The 16,699-nt window shown below is 39.7% G+C and overlaps 1 protein-coding gene across 1 annotated transcript in view; it reads left to right on the forward strand.

Annotated features, from left to right (window-relative positions):
- Nucleotides 1-283: 283 nt before the first annotated feature.
- The window catches only part of LOC124615830 (CWF19-like protein 1), a 149,856-nt gene continuing 133,440 nt past the window's right edge, over nucleotides 284-16,699 (forward strand). Inside the window, exons 1-2 of the mRNA XM_047143979.1 lie at nucleotides 284-477; nucleotides 7,927-8,087. Coding sequence (XP_046999935.1) covers nucleotides 458-477; nucleotides 7,927-8,087 — 181 coding nt within the window. The 5' untranslated portion in view covers nucleotides 284-457. The remainder of the gene's footprint in view (nucleotides 478-7,926; nucleotides 8,088-16,699) is intronic.

Below are 16,699 nucleotides of genomic sequence, written 5' to 3' on the forward strand. Positions count from 1 at the left end.
AAAAAAAAAAAAAAAAAAAAAAACGCTACGAACTTACGTGCCAACCTAAAATTTGCGACAACGAAGCGAAGACTCGCAGCCACGTACAAATACGAGAGTTGAAAAATCATAAAGCATAAAGCATAATCATTGCTAGAGCTGCAATATTCGCCAGTGTGACTGTGCAGACCATCAAAATACTGTAGCAGTTTTGAAATTGTAATTAAATTAGTGACAGCGGATTGGCTTTATGCGATTTCCCCCCCAAACTCTCGATTGATTTAGTTACCTATCGATAGTTATATCGTTAAGGGCATTGTGTTTGTTGGTAAACAGATTAGCGTCAACCAAAAGGTAGACGGGCATTTGCGTTATCTTACTTACTAGTGATGTTAGAATGTCTTTCTATAGAGAAGCACATTGTTTCGAATTATTTCAGTAATTTTAACTGGCCTACTGACCCTAAAGTTATCGAATCATGACTGAGAAGATAAAAATGTAAGTATTTTTATGTGTAATGTATTTGAACGTTCGTTCTTTCTGACAGGCTTCAAATATTGCAGTGCCAGATATGCTGTTTGAGACTTTACTGACGTGGTAACTGCTTCATTGGTTCACAGGCGACGCAACGGATAATGTTGTGGAAGCTGCTCGTTATCTTCAGGAGCATCTGGAGATGATGATTATGTGTCTTGCTGAAATATTGTGCATCTTCCACAACATTATCAGAGGCGACCACTAGCCATTGAAGTGTCTGGTTGAAGATCCCCTGAATTCTCAGACAAAATAATTGCAGTTTGGTTAAATGAAATTTGGTTTGTTTTTCTATGCCTTTAAGCTTCTTCAAGTGTGTAGACGCCCACTTTGCAGTTTGGGTACACTGGCTGCTATCTCCATCTCTACCTTTCTGTTTAATGTTGCAAAGTGTGTACTACTGCTGCCTGCAGCGATGCCGCACACGTCCGGAACTGCTACAGACTGGCTCTAGGAACACTCTGCTGAGTTAAAACACTCCTGCTGGCCACCAATCTCCCTGAATATGAACATTAGTGACTGTATCTCGGATACCATGCAACATGCTGTTCAGAAGAGATCTCCACCTGCTCGTACTCCTATGGATTTACGGACAGCGCTGTAGGATTTATGGTGTCAATTCCCTCCAGCACTACTTCAGACATTAGTTGAATCCGTACCGCGTTGTGTTGCGGCACTGCTGCGTGGTCACAGGGCACCTTCATGATATTAGGCAGGTGTACCAGTTTCTTCGCCTCTTCAGTGTGTTTGTGCTTCCAGTAAGTGCTTTCGTCTTGCCTTACCCATCAACACTCAAAGTTGATTTCTTAAGACGATATTACAAATGACTGAGAGTGTATAGGCTGTTCTTGGTTAAGCATATGGAGATCTAACTCCCCCCCTCCCACACATAATTGCAACTGTCTATGTTGAACAGGATGTAAGAAATATCAGAACAGTGACAACTCTTTCCTCCTCTTCTCTATTGGTCTCCTTTTGTTCTTAACATTTAACATTCTCTTAGCAGTCTTTTACATTTCTGATAAATAGTTCCATTATATACTTGTGTGACACAACACCACTGTATGAGTTTCGTGTGAGACACAGGTCAACTCTAGCTGAAAAACATTTTAACATTTTGAGTTTAGTCTCCCCACCCTCCCACAAATTAACTTTATATGAACACCAGCTCAGCCATTTTCTGACATTCCGTCAACATTGAGATTCTCAGTAAGTCATGTTTGGCAAATTAAAATGTCTATAATAGCAGTGACAATGTGACATGACATCATGCTATCCATTTCCCAACAGGTCACAAAACTCGAAACAGCAAGATTGGGCTGTCACCTGTGTAATTGAGGTGAAAGTAAAACTACATGCTCACTACTCTTCAGTAATGTGCACTATGTCCTCAAATTGTGAACATGGCAGTGTCATTTGTGTGTGCTATTCAGCCTGTCAAAATGTCTCAAAGAATCCTTTTAAACTTAGGCTGTATGCAACGTGTCACTTTTCACAAAAAGTATTACCAGCATAGGAAGATCCTGCCGAATTGGCGTACAACAGTGACATAATTTGAATATTCATCTACTACTGTGAGGCATAAAACATTGAAGATCGGCCTCTTAGTGATTGTCCCCCTCCCCTCCCTCCCTTTTTTTCCCCTTGAGACAACTGGGATGGCTGTGTGAATTCAAACAGTATACAGTCATCTCCTCTCAATCAATTTTGCCTGAAAGTGTACATTACAAACAACAGTACAAAACCTCCAGTGCCTTGCTGTAAGAGACACCAGAAGCGAAACTTAGATCAATGGGTCTTCACTGATTAGTCCAGGATTTGTCTGCCATCTTATGTTCATCGTTGAAGGGTGTCGATTGGCTGGCTACCAATACACTTCTCTGGCATGCAGTCTTGTAGGCTCAACAAACATGTTTTGACCTGTAACTGAGTATGGATGTCAGTTGCCTCTCGTTATTAAGCGTAATTTGAGGGCTGTGTAGTATCAGGACAGGATCCTACAACTTATTGTCCAATGCTGCCTTCAACATTATGATGGTGCTTAAGTCTTTCAAGAAAATGACGCACAAGCTCACCACGTCTTGTAAAGACCTTCCTTCAGCAGGCAGGAATCATACAAGTGAACTGGCCTGTGGTATCTGCTGGCTTGAAGCTAATTTATCCCACTTGGAACCAGTTACAACAGTTTATTGAACACTTGGTGGACAGTCTTGTATCCCAGCAGAAGCAGAAGACATACATGTGAGCTAGATCTGGAGACAGACTACAACAATAAAGAGGGTACTACACAGGCAGGTTTTCAGCCAGCTAATGTAAACAAGGAACTGATCACAGAGCTTGTGGAAGATAATGCAAAGGATGCCTCCCATCAGATTTTAGTTCCCAGACTATCTGAACGCAGCTGAGAAGACTTTGTTGTTCTTCAGCTGATCTCTGTGCCACACTGATGGTGCCATGGACTGGGCTGAATCAGCTACAAGCACAATGTGTTTGATTCTCACTGTGCTCCATCTTCTGCAAGTTTTGCACTCCATTGTTGACATTGCTGTGACCTGTACTCTGCTTGCGGCTTAACCTTTAGATGTGAGTGACTGCTCACTTGGATTGCCTTCTGGAATCTGTGGTTTAATGAGTGATTACAATGTATTGGACTCTACCTCAGATAAGAGAAATCAGAGAATGATCTTGGTGTCATTTTTCATTTGTGCTACTCAAGAGTGGAATGGTCAAGAAATAACCTGAAAATGGTTTTATGAACCCCCTGCCAAACAGTTACACACGTATAGAGTAGTCATGTAGATGCAGGTTGCCTTACAGACAACCCATCTAACTTAGGAGTTAGTTCTGCTCCTGGAATCTGCTTTGGATTGCTGCCGGACTCTGCATTTGTTTGTGCTCTTTGCTAATGTGAGTCTGGAATAAATACTAGTGGAAATATAAAAGACAAAATGCCAAAGAATATCCAGACATTTCACAATGCACAGGTTGGGGCAGTGTGGTATTGAACATTATCCAGTAGTAGATTGTAATGGCATTGACACTGCTGGGTAGTGTTGACCCCATTGTGTGGTGGTTGGGGGCAGGGAGGGGGGGGGGCAGGAGAAGAAGACTATTCATCATTGAAGGTTCCACTCTGTCACCCCAGATTCTGGTCTCTTAGTGGAAGCAGATGCAAATCTAGTCGCACTCAGATTTGGACTAGTTATCTCTTAGTTTTGCTATACACCAAGATCCAGTGTCCTTGTACAGCCGATGGGAGTGGGCATTGAACTGCGATTCCTGATGGCAATGCATTGTCAGTATCTTGGCTGCAGCTTGTGAAGCAGTGGGGTCGACAGAAGCGTCCGATCCCAAGCGTTGGCTTTGACCCGTGACGTAAGGGTGTTGTGTGTGACGTCATGACGGCGCGGAGTTTGGTCTGAGTGTGGCTGTCTCCAGTTCTGTTTTATCTTATTTTATTTATTTTTCTGATCTGTTCGTTCTATCCCGCGAGATTTTTTAAAAAAAGACAAAAAACACTAATCAGCTACTGAAGCATCTTTATCTTCTACGGGTTGCAGGGGTTACGACCCCTGGGGAGGTGGGTGGGTATTCATGCATGGCTGTCTTCACTTACACGTTGTAGCTACGCAAGGCGTCTAAATTTGTTTATATTTAGTTTGCCCCCCCCACCCAAAACACTCCATTTCCCGCGCTTGTCCCGTTAGTGTCATTAGGCTTCTTGTGGAAAGTGTGTGTGTTTGTTTTTGTTTCCGCCATATTTGTGACGTCATGGGTCAAAACAGACGGGCGGGATCGGACGCTTCCGTATTTCCAAGCAGTGCAGTGTGGCTTGAAGCAGTGTGTGTTTGCTAGTCAGGTACTCCGCACAATTGATGCTGAGTATCTGGCACTGTGATGCAGTCACCCCTTACTTTCTAGCAGCGGCCGTATGATATTGCTGCTTGACTGGCGGCACCTTGCGGAGAGGGCAGTGTCATCCAGGGAGCAAACCCTGGCTCCCAACATCTGAATGGCTGTGGCTGGCAATAGTAAACATCAAGTGAGTTGGTGACTGTAAGGACCTTGGTTCAATCCTACATCTACATACATACTCCGCAATCCACCATACGGTGCTTGGCGGAGGGTACCTCATACCACAACTAGCATCTTCTCTCCCTGTTCCACTCCCAAACAGAATGAGGGAAAAATGACTGCCTATATGTCTCTGTACGAGCCCTAATCTCTCTTATCTTATCTTTGTGGTCTTTCCGCAAAATGTAAGTTGGTGGCAGTAAAATTGTACTGCAGTCAACATCAAATGCTGGTTCTCTAAATTTCCTCAGTAGCAATTCACAAAAAGAAGGCCTCCTTTCCTCTAGAGACTCCCACCCGAGTTCCTGAAGCATTTCCGTAACACTCGCATGATGATCAAACCTACCAGTAACAAATCTAGCAGTTCGCCTCTGAATTGCTTCTATGTCCTCCCTCAATCTGACCTGATGTGGATCCCAAATGCTCGAGCAGTACTCAAGAATAGGTCGTATTAGTGTTTTATAAGCGGTCTCCTTTACAGATGAACCACATCGTCCCAAAATTCTACTAATGAACCGAAGACGACTATCCTCCTTCCCCACAACTGCCATTACGTGCTTGTCCCACTTCATATCGCTCTGCAATGTTACGCGCAAATATTTAATCGACGTGACTGTGTCAAGCGCTACACTACTAATGGAGTATTCAAACATTACAGGATTCTTTGATTCTTTTTCCTATTCATCTGCATTAATTTACATTTATCTATATTTAGAGTTAGCTGCCATTCTTTACACCAATCACAAATCCTCTCCAAGTCACCTTGTATCCTCCTACAGTCACTCAACGACGACACCTTCCCGTACACCACAGCATCATCAGCAAACATCCGCACATTGCTATCCACCCTATCCAAAAGATCATTTATGTAGATAGAAAACAACAGCGGACCTACCACACTTCCCTGGGGCACTCCAGATGATACCCTCACCTCCAATGAACACTCACCATCGAGGACAACGTACTGGGTTCTATTACTTAAGAAGTCTTCGAGCCACTCAAATACTTGGGAACCAATCCCATATGCTCGTACCTTAGTTAGGAGTGTGCAGTGGGGCACTGAGTCAAGTGCTTTCCGGAAGTCAAGGAATATGGCATCCATCTGATACCCTTCATCCATGGTTCGCAAGATATCATGTGAAAAAAGGGCGAGTTGCATTTCGCAGGAGCAATGCTTTCTAAAGCTGTGCTGATGCATGGACAGCAACTTCTCTGCCTCAAGGAAATTCATTATATTCGAACTGAGAATATGTTCGAGAATCCTGCAACAAACCGATGTTAAGGATTTTGGTCTGTAATTTTGAGGATCCGTCCTTCTACCCTTCTTATGTACAGACGTCACCTGCGCTTTTTTCCAGTTGCTCGGGACTTTACGTTGGGCAAGAGATTCGCGATAAATGCTAGCTAAATAAGGAGGCAATGCAGTAGAGTACCTCTGTAAAACCGAATTGGAATCCCATCAGGACCTGGCAATTTATATACTTTCAACCCATTCAGCTGCTTCATAACCCCAGGGATGTCTATCACTATTTCCATATGGGAATCTGTACGAGACTCAAACTGCGGTATGTTTGTACGATCCTCCCGCGTGAAAGATTTCTCAAATGCTAAATTTAAAATTTCAGCTTTCATTTTGCTGTCCTTGGCCCATTGGAGTTGATACTGGACTGTGTAGTAGGCAGTCCCATAGAGTGGTAGACATTGATGATTCCACCAGCAGAAGATGGTAGAACAACATTGCTTCTATGGGCTACATGGCGATAACCTGCTCCACAGCGGTCGCCAGTTTAATGCCTCTTGTCAGCTGGGTGGCCAGTACTTATACATGCTAGGGTAGGGATATTGACATGCAAGTGCCCCAAGTGTCACGTAACTCCTGTGTTGCAACACTGCAGGAGCATCCAGGACTTTTAAGAATACTGCTGGTTTCCAACTGAGTGGTTATACCAATATACGGAGACCAGCCATGATGGCAGTTACAACAGCTGTGGTTTATGCCAGTTAGCACTGCTAAATTATTTTGATTTCACAGATGTGCAAAGAGATATTCACTTGTGATCAGACTGTCTTTATCTTGGTTATTGTTTGGTTTTGGTATATGCCGAAGATCCTTATTTTTTAGTTTGATAAGGCTTATTCTTTCATTCCCTGTAACCTTTGAATCACAGCCCACACACATTTGAGATACACAAGTACTGTACAGCTTTTTTTTTTTTATTATTATTATTTGCAGTGCCACTATGGTTGCTGAAGCACTGTCAGTGCTTTTTTTTTTATTAGGGGACACTAATGAACCCTAATTTACAGCCTGGTTTGATTTAGCTCTCTGTTGAGGAGCATGTAATTGAGGGAGCACTGCAATTGTGATGATTACTGCAACTCTCCCTCTATTTAAATGCCTTAGTGTAGTCACGGGATAGAAGTAAAGTAATCTGAAAAAAAAGTGCAGAAATGTAACAGACAACTGTCTGCTGTGTATCTGCATATCTTTTTAATGTGTGTAGCTTCCTTTGTATGTTGCCCAATTTGAAATTCCAAATTATGCTTTTACACCCACCATATGTATAAGTAAACAAGTTTGTCAGACTCCTGTTACGTTTGTGTTAATCAGTGTTAAGTATCACCACTTTCTTAAGTTTGACTGTAGATACAACCTTCAGAATTTCAAGAATTTTCCTCTTTATTGTTCATTTTAGTTTGTTATTTTCTCTTCCCATTTAACCTGCTGATCTCGCCTGTCTAGTCCCTACTACATACTGTAGTTATTTGTTCATTCTAAACTCCAGAACTCTTACTAATTAATCAGATTTTGTAGTGAGGGATGCCGTGTTGAATATTTTGATGTCATAACAGTTTTTCATTTGGACTCTTTTAGTATCATTAATTTCATTTCACCCTCCTCCCATAGATAGCCACAGATAAACAATGCCATGTTACACTACACTCTTCTCCTCTTATAGTTAGAGCTTCAGGATTGTATATTTTTAATAGTAAATTTATCATATCCCATTTGGAATTTTTCTCTGTCACTGATTTCAATGCATTTCTTCATTTCTCATGCTTTCCTCGTAGACACACACAAGTCGATAAACAATATCATGCAGTTAAAGTTCTCCTCCCCCTATCCTGTGAATGATTCATCTGTCAAAGTCTCAGAACTAAGTTTTTGTAAATATGTAATCACAAAATCGTTGATAATGTGATAGAATACTGTCTGAAATTACTGTCTAGTGTTTTGGTGTGTTTGTTTGTTTGTTTGTGTGTGTGTGTGTGTGTGTGTGCGTGTGTGTGTGTGTGTGTGTTACTTTTGTGTTTCTATGATACAAATTGTTTTTACAGTTTAGTTTGTGGCAGTGTGGATGGAGATTTCACAACTCTCTTTAAACGAGTGGAAAATGTAAATAAAAAAAACGGACCCTTTGAATTCCTTCTGTGTGTTGGAAATTTTTTTGGGCAATCAGCTGACTCATGGCAGCCATACAAAGCAGGAATGTTGAAAGGTAAGCAGAGTCTCTAAGTATGGATGTTGGTACTGTTAAAACATTTAGTTTACTAATGCTTATCAGGTTGTGGAAATATTTACTGTATGTGTAATGGATCATAGAACTTTCGACATTTCATAGCTGTGCTCTCTTGTCCTTTCCTAATAAAGAAAACTGCTATTGCTAAACAGTATTGTGATTGTGGTTGCCTTTTAAGGGCACTCAGCAGCAAAATCGTTAGTGCTTGAAGAATTGGAGAATAGAATCAGTATAATAAGTCTCAAGAGACAGGGGAACAAAGAAAAACACAAGCAGAAGTTCAATGCAGAACAACAGGCATTGAAAGGTAGATTAGCTTGACAAAGTTCTCCAAAATAGTAGGAAATTTTGCTAAGCATTATGACTGTTCATAACTGTGATTCTTGTAACAGTTTTGGTATAAGTAAAATAGAAGCAGCATCCAGTGAATAGCTGTTTTAAGTTAATTGATTGGACATGTAACCCATGCCCTAGTCCATCCAAAATGTGTTTGATGGCTCCAAGGAGAGATTTTTTGCCAAATTGCCCATCAAATCCATTTTGTTTTCTGCAAACCATGATGCAATGAAGCTTCATTTATGAAAAAGACCATTATCATGCTGATTTGGCCGGGGCTTGTGAGGCCTAGTTGAGGAGCTACTTGATTGAGATGTAGCAGTGCTGGTCACAAAAACTGACAATGGGCGGGAGAGCAGTGTGCTGTCCACATGCCCCTCCATAATTGCTGCATCTGGTGACACCCAAGGGCTGAGGATGACATGGTGGCCGGTCAGTAACGTAGGGCCTTCATGGCCTGTTTGGATGGTGTATGTTTTTTTTTTTTTTTTTTTTGTCCTCACGATCAATATGTGAGTGATATAGAGGGTGTTGTAGTATATTTGTAGAATCATCGTTCAAAATATGTTTTTGAGACTTTATTAGTAGACTTTTTCAGGAGAGTTTATGTCTGTCTTCAAGAGTCTGCCAGTTTACTTTCTTCAGCATTGCTGTAACATTCTCCCACGTGTTGAACAAACATGTAAACATTTCTGCTGCTCTTGTCTGTATACATTCAATATCCCCTGTTGGTCTTATTTGCCACGGATCCCACACACTTCAGCAGAATTCTCGAATGGATGACATGAGTAATTTGTAAGCAATCTTCTTTGTGGACTGATTGCACTTCCGCAGTACTCTACCAATAAACCGAAGTCTACCGCCTGCTTTACCCACAATCATTCCATTTCATATCCCTACGAAATTTTATACTCAGGTGTTTGTGTTAGTTGGCTGATTCCAGCTGTGGCTCATTGATATTATAGTCATAAGATACCACATATTTTCATTTTGTGGAGTGCACAATTTTATGTTTATGAACATTTAAAACAAGGTGCCAGTCTTTGCACTGCTTTGAAATCTTGTCAAGATCAGACTGAATATTTATACAGCTTCTTTCAAACAGTACTTCATTATAGTTAACTGCATCATCTGCAAAAAGACCAAAATTACAATTAATATTGTCCACGAGGTCATTAATGTACAACATGAACGGCAAGAGTCCCAACTCACTTCCCTGGGACATACCCTAATTTACTTCTGCATCTGACAATGACTCTCCATCGAAGATAACATGCTATGTCCTGCCCACCCAGAAGTCTTCAATCCAGTCACATAGTTCACTTGATACCCCATATGCCTGAACTTTTGGCAACAAGCACTGGTGTGGTACCGAGTCAAATGCTTTTTGAAAATCAAGAAATACTGCATCTACTTGAGTGCCTCGATCCAAAGCTTTCTGTATGTTTCAGAATCCATGCTGGTTGGCATGGAGGAGATCATTCTGTTGAAGATGCCTCATTATGTTTGAGCTCAGAATATGTTTTAAGATGCTACTACAAATCAATGTCAAGGATATTAGAAGGTAGTTTTGTAGATCACTTCTACAATACTAACTTTCTTGTAGATGGGTGTTACCTGTACTTCTTCGAACTACTGGGAACAGTTTTTTGTTTTAGGGATCTGTGATAACTTTTAGTTGGAAGAAGGGCTAACTCAGCACAGATTTAATAAATAATCTGTTAAGGATTTCATTGGGCCCTGCAGCTTTGTTCAGTTTTAACGATTTCAGTGGTAGGAGCAATGCTTATGGATTTTCCTATGTAAAAGAATATTTGAAAACAGAGTTAAGCATTTCAGCTGATACTTTGTTACCGTCAATTTCAGTTTGCTAGGGACTGGACACTAACTTTGGTGCACTGTAGATCTCTGCATATTTGCTTGTGAAAGCATTACATCATAATTATGTTTTGCGGTGACCCCTTTTCTATGTCATTCAGACAATTTTTAATTGTGAAGTGTGTGCTTTTTTAAATTATGTTTTAGCTGTCTTTTTAAATATGTGGATTTTAGTAATGTTTTTTGTCTTCTTGGGCAATTTATTACACAATTTTATTCTCTGATATAAAATGCTGTTTTGAATTTTTGATTTATTTTCCCTTGTTAAATGTTGAGTCCTAACTGGCTCCTGTCCCATGATTGTGTATAGAAGTATTAGTGAAATACTTACTAATGTTTGCCCTGACATACACAACTGAATGGCACACACACACACACACACACACACACACACACACCAACAGGCACACATGCCCTGTAGGGCCTCAGGCATTTGAGTGGTCTTCTTTACCCTTAAATTATTCAGTTTTTTGAATAGTTCTTTGCAGTGAGCCTGACTGCTACTTATAATTATTATTCTTATGACCCTTTCTGCAGTTTAAAAATTGTGTAATTGTGTCCATGTTTTTAGCCTTTGATCCCCAGGAAAGAATTTAACAGCTAAGAATTGAATGTATGTATGAATAGTAAGTCGCCACAAGACATGGGTTGTTGTTTGTTTTCTTTACAGTTACTGTTAATTGATTACATACTGTTCAATAATAAACATGCCTTGAGATTTCATTTGCCTCCTCTATTAGGAGTTCTGGTCTTTTATCAGTGACTAGGATGTTGCTGTCATCAACAAAGAGAGCTTTTTCATCAGGTTATATGCTCTCTGGAAAGTCATTGCTGTACAGTGTGTAACTAAATTCCATTTACAGTTTTTGAGGACAGGTTACTTAACACCAAAACAAGAAAAAAATTCTAGTAAACAAAGGCTCTCAAATGGATGCCTTAAGAGCTGTGGGTACTTGCTCATCTTTGATTCTGTGAAATACATCTCTTCTACTGCAAGCTCTTTGCTTTTCATATTTTGAGGGGAGATAGTATGCACCAAAACAAGAAAAAATGTCCAGTGGACAAGGGCTCTAAAGTGCTTAATTTAAGAGCTATGCACACTTGCTCATCTTCACTACTGTGAAACACGTCTCTTCTATTGAAGAAGTGCTCATAGCTCTTCAGGTAAGCATTTTAAAGCCCAAGTTTACTGGTCAATTTTTTTCTTGCTTTGGTCCATGCTACCTACTCCAAAATTTGGAAATCAAAGAGCTTGCAGCAGAAGAAATGTTTCACAGTATCGAAGGTTAGTGCTCATAGCTCTCAAGGGATGTATTTAGAGCCCATGTTTGGTAGACTCTTTTTCTTGTTTTGGTGTAAGGAACCTGTCCTCAAATTCTGTAAAGGGAATGTAGTTACACCATGCATATTAAGAACAGATTCTGATGCAATAGACTAACCTGAGGCACACCTACATTTATATATTTCTTATCTGATAATTTTTGTACTAAAAATTTTATCATCAACAGGCAGATGAACAATCTCTGCCTTTTACGTCCTGCTTTCCAGGTAAGACTGGAACCACTTATTTGCCGTTATTCTTACACCTTGTGCTTCTTGTTTATTCAGTAGCATTTTATGGTCAGCAATGCCAAAAGTCTTGGACAGGTCTGAGAATATACCTGTGCCATAGTCATCCTTGTCAAGAGCTTCAAATACCACTTTTGTGAACTCTGTAATAGCTGATATTGTACTTCTGCCACTGCGGAAACCAACTGTTCTTCATTAAACAGGTTGTTTTTATTCATGTAACTCATTACTCTGTTTTTGATGATTGATCCAGTTATTTTTTAGAATGCTGACAGTAGTGAAACTGCCTGCAGTTTTCTGTATTCTCCTTGTTCATTTAATTAGTAAGGGCACAACTTGGGCATGCCTGTTGTGCCTTGGAAAAATACAGAAACAAAAGAACTGATTAGATAATTATATGTTATGTTTGTTAATGGAATTTGTATGCTGTCTATGTGCATCTTCAGAACAGAGACCAAAATCTCATCTATGCCTGCTGACCTCTTATATTTTCAATCTCTGTATTGCCTTCCTGACTTCAAGACCTGTTGTGGGGATCATCATCATTCTTTCTGCTGTGTAATTCATTGTGAAGGCTATATGTCTCGAAGGCAAATTATGGTGTACAACTTCTTCACAATACTATTTAAAAAATTTGTCACTTCATGAGGTTTTTCTATTACTCTGTACCAATCTTTGATTTGTGCACTCTTATAAGTGTTTGTGCATTTTTCAACTCCATGGTCTATGACTAAGATGAAATATGTGGGTCAGTTCCTCTCCGAAATTGTGTAGACTTCATGATTTTCAGTGTTGTGATACCTCGATTTGGGAATGCTCTGCTCATGCTTTTTGTTCAGCAGTCCCAAAATGTTATAAATTGTTGGGCCCAGCTGATGTAACAGTTTTTAATTTCTAGACACTTTTCATTCAGTTAATTTCCTCAGCCCTCTTCAATAAAGGAAATGTGCACTTATGAAATATTAGACCAGGTGTGTTAATGGACTGAGGATTGTGTAGCAAACATAACTCATTACATCATTGTCTTTGAGGAGACATCATCAAAGGTGAGAATTTGTTGTGACTTACGAGAATGTGATAGCACCATTACTGTTTGCACAATAAAGGGTTATTCTAAATGATGGACCCATTTTCAAAAATTTGTATGTATTCAAGTACAAATCCAAAATGAACGAGCTTTATACCAATGAAAAGAGGAAATTTCAAAGTTTTTGGCAGGCGGTGGCAGGCAGGCAGGCGGGCGGTGATGGTTTCAGAAGTGGTTGGTAGAGTTCGCACGGCAGTAGGGCCGTCATTCCATTTCACTGTCAGTTGTGAGTGTGATGGCGACTGTGGAGCACGAGGTTTTCTGCATTCACGAAAAGTGAGTCGCAAATTGCAATGCAGCGGGCATTTTCTACCAAATTTGGAGTTCAACCACCAACTCGCAAAAGCAGTAGCTGTTGGTTTAAGCAATTTAAACAGACTGGGAGTGTTTGCAAAGGAAAAAGTACAGGCTGACTGCATGTGTTAGAGGACGGATTTGAGAAAGTTTTGTGCGCAGTCCCAATAAGTCTACCAACAGAGCCAGTCTAGAACTTGGATACCCCAACCAACTGTATGGAAAGTTCTGAGACGGCGTTTACTGTGCAAGCCCTATTGATTACAACTTGTGCAGGCACTCAACACCAATGACAAAGAGAAGCATCTCACATTTTGTGTTTATGTGCTAGCAAAGATGGAGGATGAAGCCTTTGTACAGCGTGTAATTTTTAGTGATGAAGCGACATTCCGCCTTAGTGGAAAAGTCAACAGACACAATTTTTGCATATGGGGTTTGGAAAATCCACATTCACCATTGCAACATGAAAGAGACTCACTGAAGACCAATGTGTTCTGTGCCATATCCCATACAAAGGTTTATGGATCAGCTTTCTTTGCAGAAAGAACTGTAATGGGAATCACGTACCTGGACATGTTGGAACAATAGCTGTTCCCTCAAATTGTGGAAGGTTCCCAGGACTTAATTTTGCAACAGGATGGAGCTCCACCCCATTGGCACCGTGATGTACAAGGCTTTTTGAATTACTTCCTTCCTCAGCGCTGGATCGGTCGCAGGGGACTTGAGGACCTGGCTATCCAGTTCCAGCCATGGAGATCTCCTGATCTCACACCCTGCGACTATTTCTTATGGGGTTATGTGAAGGAAGCTGTTTACGTCCTGCCTCTACCACTCACTCTGAATGATCTGCGGAACTGGATCACTGCTGCCATGTGCACAGTAATAGCAGGTTGCTTTCGCATGTGGGATGAGTTTGGCTGTTGTGTCGATGTTTGCTGTACAGCCAACGGTGGCCACATTGAACATTTATAACATTCATCACATTTCTAATTATTAAATAATGATTAAAAACTAATTAATTACAAATTATTTCAAATTATTAAATTGATATCAAACATTATGAAAAGAAAACTTTGAAACTTCCTCTTTTCATTGATATAAAGCTTGTTCATTTTGGATTTGTACTTGAATAAATACGAAGTTTTGAAAATGGTCCATCATGTAGAATAACCTTGTATTATTATTATTATTATTATTATTGTTGTTGTTGTTGTTGTTGTTACTGTTAGTTTGTTACACAAACTGTAGATTTGTCAACTACGCCTAATGAATCAGAGTTGTTTTCCTTCTTTACATGCTGTTTGTTTGTGGTAGGACCATTACTGTTTGCACTGTATTATTATTTTTATTATTATTGGTGAATTCTCACCAGAAATGGAATACGTTAAGCAAATAACTCAATCAGTTCTTCTTTGAGTTCTTCTTGTTCTTCCAATAGAGTTTCATTCTTTCCGAAAAGACTTGTTTACGCCAATCTGACCACTTTGGTCATTACTGCTTTTCTTTTGGTTGCTGGGATAAAACTTCATTTGTCTACTTTGTGTCTGATGGTGTCTCTTTCTAGAATGTTGGCTGGTCTTATGTTTGCATTATTTAGGTCCTTTCGAATTTCATCTAACCAAGGTGTGGAATTCTTAAGTGATGTTACATAATCTATTATTCTCTTCATCAATCAGTTTTCTGGTAGTCGGCTGAGATGACCAGAGAATTTCATTTGCCTATCCCTAATATTAATTTTGATGTTTGAAAACATTTCTGTTGTTTTAATTGATTGTTAATTGATTCTAGCCTATAACCGTCTTGGGTATGTTTTCCCCGTAGAATTTTCCTGATGATCTTTCTCTCTTCTTTTTTAATGTCTTCAAGTTGTTGTTTTCTGTTAAGGGTTAGTGTTTCACTTGCGTAGAGGATTGCTGATTTTGTGAGAGTATCTTAGTGTCGAATTTTTGCCCCTCTTGACTTTTTTGTTGTTGTCTTTTTTAACTTTTTGAAGGCGATGTTGCTGCGAGAGTTTTTCAATATATGTCAGTTTGATGAATTCTCCAAGGTATTTAAAGTATGGGACCCTATTAATTTTGCCATATTTTGTTTTCAAGCTTGCAATTTCTGTTTTTGAACAAAAGAATTCAGTTTCCTCAAAAGAAATTTGTAAACCTACTTTTTCTGCACATCCTTTGAGTATTTCCAGCTGTTTGATTGCAGACTGCTCATTCTCTGTTAGTATTGCCAGGTCATCCGCAAATGCAAGATATGGTATGTAGAGGTTGCTTTTGGCAATGCCCAGTCAGCTTGGCTCCCAAACCCCACATTTCTTGAGTTCTTTCTCCCATCATTCCATGACTTTGTGTAGAACTACTTTGAGCAGAACAGGAAAGAGTCCATCACCTTGTCTCACACCTGTTTTAATGTAAAGGGTTCTGAGATCTCCACCACAATTTTTACTTTAGATTACATGCCAATTAGTGTTTGTTTTATGATTTCTCATGTTTTAGGATCTAATTCCCTCTCTTCTAAAATTTGGAATAGTGAGGACCTGTCTATTGAATCATATGCTTTTTTGAAATCTACGAATGTGCATACTACAGGTTTTTGTCTGAAAGCTCACATTTTGAGTATGGTTTCAAGGTTGAAAATTTTCTCTGGACAAGATCTGTTCAGTCTGAATCCTGCTTAACATTCTGCTACTTTGGGCTCTAATTGCTGTTGTGTTCTATTCAAGAGACAACCTGATAAAATTTTGTAGGCATCTGGTAATAGAAAGATCCTCCTATAGTTGTTTACATCTGATTTATTATCTTTTTTATGTAGTGGATGAATCAGAGCAATCTTCCAGTCATACGGGATTTTTTCGGTTTGCCAGATTCTCTCTCTCTCTCTCTCTCTCTCTCTCTCTCTCTCTCTCTCTCTCTCTCTGTCTCTCTCTCTCCTTATCTCCCTATCTCTTTTTCTCACTCATTTTCTAACTTAAAAAAAAAAAAAATAAAAAAAAAATAGCAAGTCCATATCACAAAGTTAAGCCGACCTCGGGGAAGATCAGTTTGGATTCCTTAGAAATATGGGAACACGTGAGGCAATACTGACCCTACGACTTATTTTAGAAGCTAGATTAAGAAAAGACAAACCTATGTTGCTAGCATTTGTAGACTTAGAGAAAGCTTTTGACAATGTTGACTGAAATACTCTCTTTCAAATTCTGAAGGTGGCAGGTGTAAAATACAGGGAGCAAAAGGCTATTTACAATTTGTACAGAATCCAGATGGCAGTTATAAGAGTCGAGGGACATGAAAGGGAAGCAGTGGTTGGGAAGGGAGTGAGACAGGGTTGTAGCCTCTCCCCAATGTTGTTCAATCTGTATATTGAGCAAGCAGTAAAAGAAACAAAAGAAAAATTCGGAGTAGGTATTAAAATCCATGGAGAAGAAATAAAA

The sequence above is a fragment of the Schistocerca americana genome, chromosome 5 (assembly GCF_021461395.2).
Source record: "Schistocerca americana isolate TAMUIC-IGC-003095 chromosome 5, iqSchAmer2.1, whole genome shotgun sequence".
Taxonomy (NCBI): domain Eukaryota; kingdom Metazoa; phylum Arthropoda; class Insecta; order Orthoptera; family Acrididae; genus Schistocerca; species Schistocerca americana.